Source organism: Tuber melanosporum (genome assembly GCF_000151645.1).
Source record: "Tuber melanosporum whole genome shotgun sequence assembly, scaffold_312, strain Mel28".
Taxonomy (NCBI): Eukaryota; Fungi; Ascomycota; class Pezizomycetes; order Pezizales; family Tuberaceae; genus Tuber; species Tuber melanosporum.
In genome coordinates this window covers 39251-44559 of record NW_003298989.1, presented here as the reverse complement: position 1 = coordinate 44559, position 5309 = coordinate 39251, and the positions used below count along the sequence as shown (strand labels likewise).

General features: G+C 42.6%; 1 protein-coding gene; it reads left to right on the top strand.

Annotated features, from left to right (window-relative positions):
• Positions 1-4266: 4266 nt before the first annotated feature.
• Positions 4267-4906, top strand: GSTUM_00001939001 (uncharacterized protein; the record flags this gene model as incomplete). XM_002839182.2 has 2 exons in its annotated part: positions 4267-4372; positions 4438-4906. Coding segments are annotated over 2 exons (345 nt in total), but the record flags the coding sequence as incomplete, so codon positions are not given.
• Between the last annotated feature and the right edge of the window lie 403 nt (positions 4907-5309).

Below are 5309 nucleotides of genomic sequence, written 5' to 3'. Positions count from 1 at the left end.
CCTATTAGAACGTTACAGGGAGTCAGCACGTACCTGCTGACAATAACATCTAAGAGAACCCGATGATATTGAGGCTAACCTATAATGGGAAATAGAGAAAATTGTGAAAAGCGAGATAATCTCTTACCAACAACGAGTGCATGGTCACTACTAGGAGATATGTAAACTTTGGTACTTTGTTAAATGACAAGGTTGTTCCGAGGATGAGAATACCTGGGAACCTGCAATAGGCATGGATAATGCAAAGGAAATGGTGGAAGAATTCTATCGTTATAACCCGGAAATGCCACAGCCGGCAGAGGAAGAACGATAAAGAAAGATTTTTTCCCACCGTGGCCAAGCAAATGCAGAAGGGTTTTTACCCTGCCCTTATCAGGCCCTAAAGGAGCTAAGATTTGAAATTTAATGTTTTTTAATTTTGTTATTTTATTATGTATCAAAAAAGGCATTCAGGGTGAAGCCTTAAGAGAAAAGAGCTCATGTTAGCAATACCAGAATCCGATACCCAGAAGTCACCCTAAGTAGGGTAACCTTACCCAGAAGCGGAATCTTTGGTCTCCAACACCCTCCTCTGACCCCCTTACGGGGCCTGCATGTCATCATACATATTAATCTCAGTTGCATCTTATGACTATAATACCACAGAATTGAAGGTGTCAGAATAACACTGTATACGCCGCCACCGTCGGTCGAACTAGGTCCTGTTCACAGGATATATAAGTCAGGACCCTCGGCCAAGTCTGAGAAGTAAAATGGAGTGGATCTTCCAACCACTCAGAATGTTACTAGGCTTCAAAAATGTGATACCTTTGGTATATGCCGTAAGTAACGGGACTCTTCTGCAGAAAGAGATAGTATTGAATGGTAAATGATCTCAACAAGAGACAAATACATTCACACCCACCCTATAATATCTAAAAGAGTCTAGAACTCAGAGAAACACTAGTATAGAAGTCATTAGACATTATGAAGTGTTGTAACCAGGTTTCGAAATACGTTGTAGTTACGAAGACAACTTCTTATACTATAATAGTGATTGAAATCCTGTTACCTAAAAGTAACCAAGGGTGGCCGACCAAGGGAATAATTGTCAACCTAATAGAATAGGTTTCTGCAAATTAGTAGAAAGCCTTCCGGAAGACATTTATTGGTTAAGTAGGGAATTATAGAGGTTTAAAGTCAGACGACCAAGAAACATTGTAATTACAACTACCTTCACAGATACAACCCACAGGTGAAACTGATCATTTCATCAATAAATCAAGACTATTGGAGCCAACTCAGTACAACTTGAAAACTAGACTACAAGTCGAAAGACTCTAAAGATCGGAGAACTACTATTGGGAACAGTATGGTTCCAAGTTAGATATATCATAATTAGCAAAGAGGGTGTGGTAAATTTCAGGGTCTCCAGATATTCACCCCTTTCAAGAATACCCAACATTGTGAGTTATAATCAGAAAGGTACATAGTGGCATGATAATTAGAAGTAGCCCATGAACAAGCAGATGTGGAATATAAATATTGAAGTGCCTCCCAAAGCTTTAGACATCATCAAGCAACGGAGAAGAAACCTTAACAATATAATATTGTTTTTACGATTCTATCTTACTTTACCAAACTTACTTCGCTCTTAGTAGTTATAAACGAAAAGAGCGAACTCGAGCCTTCCTGGACAATCTCCGTCTACAGAAACGAATTTCGATTAGCTTAGAGAATGCTGAAGTCAATCAGGTTATCTCCGCCTAACAGAGGGGCTAAACTATCCGTCAGAGCTGGTTTTAGAATAATCTTTTTTTTTATTACCGTAATTGTATCTCATGGAAGATAGAGGGTATTTAGTTGCTTATGTTGAGGAAAGAGTAGAGTAAAGAAATACAGAAGACATTAAAGTTTTCTGCTTCAGCGATGGGTGGTTTTCTGGATTACTGTCACATAATCATATTAGTTTATAAAACATAACCAAAAAGGCCCAAGAGGTGCCACATGAATATTAAAACTGAATATTATCATAATTAAGATTCATTTTGAGCAATTCATAGTCAGAATGGAGTCCACTCACCTATTGGCCAATTATAATGACCTCTGATCTTCCTGTTAGTCAGGTCAAACTTGGGAATATATGCAATTTGGTTGAAACCCTGATCCTCTTTGAATTCCTAGAAGGTCAAACATATGAACCCATGGGTTCCAAGACTGTCTGAGTAAAATCAATTCACTCAGGCTGGAATAAACAGCAAGCCAGTCCTGTTCTTTGTGTTTTGCCGACGGAGTTCCTCAAATTCCACCTCTGATTATCTTTCATAGGACCAGAAGTTGGCTCAGTGATGTGTTCAATCACTACCACCTTAGGGTTTTATTGGAATTTAATTTCCGAGCTTACATGAGCCAAGAGCTTTTTTTATGTTACATTATGGACCACCTCATTCCTGCCCTTCAAGGTCATCCTAGCCACTTTACTCTCCACTTAATGGGCTCCCACAAAACACCTGCTGTGCTCACTATCCTTCATGAGAACCAGATATTCTCATCCCTTATTCTTAGAGTTTATTCCAGTTTGGTTCAACCTCTTGATATTTCTATTAACAAACAGCTAAAAGGAATTATGAGAGATCTGACAGATCAAGCTATTCTTGACAGTGAAGAGGCGGAGGAGATAGAAAAATGGAGTATAAGACAATGAAGAATTCTTACTACTTGGTGTGCGGGGGATGCTTTTTACAAATTGCATACAGAATAGTCTGAAATTATTTCACAAGCATTTAGCAAAGTAGGTTTGTCACTTCCACCAGATGGCTCATGTGATAGTGAGCTTGATATTAAAGGTTTTACTGGGTTGGAAATAGGGGACTGACAGGTGGTTGACAACTAGGATCCTTTTGCCAATATTGAAGAAGGTCATGATAATCATGAGGATATTGAATTTCTGGCAGATAGAGAGACATGTTCTTAGTTACACATTTCTTTCGTTCTACTATTCTAGCAAAGCTACCATAAGACATTCTCAACCTATCAATGATCGCCCGAAAGGGCCAGTCAAGACCGCCACCAGAGATACTATCCCTGTACGGAGATACTCAATTTGACGAGTTAATACGGTATTCCAAAAGAGGTCCCCTTTCTTGGCTCGGAGACACGAGTACTCGTACATGTCCCTGGTAGTCTGTTTTCGTATAATTCTGGAATAGTTAACCAGCAAAATAATCCCTATCTTGTAGGAAAATATTTTACTGGGCTCTTGTACTGAATAACTACAGGTTTATTGTAAGACATTGGCGCCATGGGGGCCAGATGGGAAATAATTCGAGGGCGATTACCGGTATTATCTGCTACAGCTATGCGGCACCGAAGCCATTCGAATGATCCATGTCGTCCCTTGATGGCAAACCTGACATGCCCGGTTCAAACGGCAAGATGAAATACAGGGAGTCAGTAGCGGACTAAAGATACCGATATTTGCGTGGTGCGGCCTGTAGCCTCTGGCAACGTTAGAGGCGACGGCAGTGAACTTGGGTGGATCATAGGGCAGGAAGAAAATTCCGTTTTTCTACCGTATTACAATTTTAGAAAGGGGTAGAAAACACAGACCGGGGCACCGCGGACGGGCAATCAGGAATCAGGGCAAGCGCTGAGGGATTAACTATTTGAGGGCTCATACACCGTCACTACCGATACTCATAGATCATGTTCCCAGTGCGCGTTGCAGAAATGCATGAGAAAAGCAGATGAGCTACTTACTTCCCCCACCCATCAACCATGGGCCCATGCCAAGATGCCAATATCCACGGTCTCTGTTACATACACACCAAATCCAAGGGTCACCTCAACAGGTGGGTACAATCAAACGAAGAGAAGAATTGCCTCTATCTTTCCCCCATATAGCACAGGCACGACCTCCATGCAAAAACCAAACACTCTTCCTCATTTAGTCAGGTACTGTCTAGTGTACAGCACTCGAGTACCCCTATTATTGCATCACAGGGTCCTTAATTGAACAAGCGAAGGTTATTTCAATTATCGCACCTACCAAGACCTTGGGAAAGCTTATACACAACGTCATTTTTCTGGTTGCACCCCACCTCTCCACCGGAAATATCGGCATTTAATGCACAGCGCAGAATTGGGAACCCGCGCTTTTTGAGGAAAAAGAAATGCCTCAGGGATACTTAAGTTGGTGGCGGTCTGCCTTCCCTTCCTTACTCTAAGGTCGCTTTGGATTGCGTTTTGAAAGGTGAGTTTGGAAAATTCCATCCGTCGGACTGAGGAAAGACTGCTAATTTTCAAAGGTTAAAACGATCCACTGCACTTCGACTCCGTCTCAATTATTCTCCATCGCTCTTGCTCTTTTCTCTTCGATCCTACTATTCCCAAGGTATAGTATGCCCCCCCCCCCGACTCCCTTCCCATCTTTTATCACACTCCTAACATTGCGATTAGAATCTCTATATGCCTGCACTACAATCCCACCTCTACAAGCGCGGAAACTGGGCGAGCAGGGAACGCGGGGTAATCGTCGTCTTCTGTATTATCGGCGCAATCGCAATCCTTCTCGGAAGTATATTCATTCACAAGAAGCTTGCGGCGAAGAGAGCGAGATCCCAGAAGTGAGCGTTCTGGGCCCGTGTGTGTGCGATAATGAGCGGGGGTGCTTTGTTGTATTTTACTCGTGTGCTTGAATGTGGGCAGGGATGGATGGATGGATGTATCAGATTTGCTTTTTTTTTTTCCCGTTCCCCTCGATACTGGGTCGATTGATTGATTGATTGATTGATGGATGGATGGAAGGATGTATGTATGGACGGATAGTCGTATGATAATACCGGTACTCGTGCGGGGATGTATTGATGGATGGATAGTTACGAGCTCTGCTGTGCCAGCGGAGGCCAGATTGGTAAACGGGATTCTCAACCTTTGGGAAAGAATTGTGCACCTCGTCGTGTTGATTTTCGGTCCCCTAGCTCTCTCGTGCCCCCTCCCCATTCATTGATAGCACCCCATAATATTATGATACTCCAGCACTCTTTCCGCTCCTCACGTAACAGTGCCATAAAAGTCTTGCAGTCTAATATCAGGTAATCAGGGGGAATCAGTGTGTCACCATATGAATAATTTGGCGAGTTGACAAACTTGCGAAAACAGGTTATTGTAACGCTCCAGCAGATTAACAGGACGCTAATCCTTCCCAGGGCCTTCTGTTTCAGAATCCGGAGATTTGCAGGACTACCGAAACCAGCAGCATTTCTCACGGGTAAAAGGTCAGCGGACAGGACCTCAGCTTAGCCGGAAAATAAAAACCCCGGCTGCCCGCG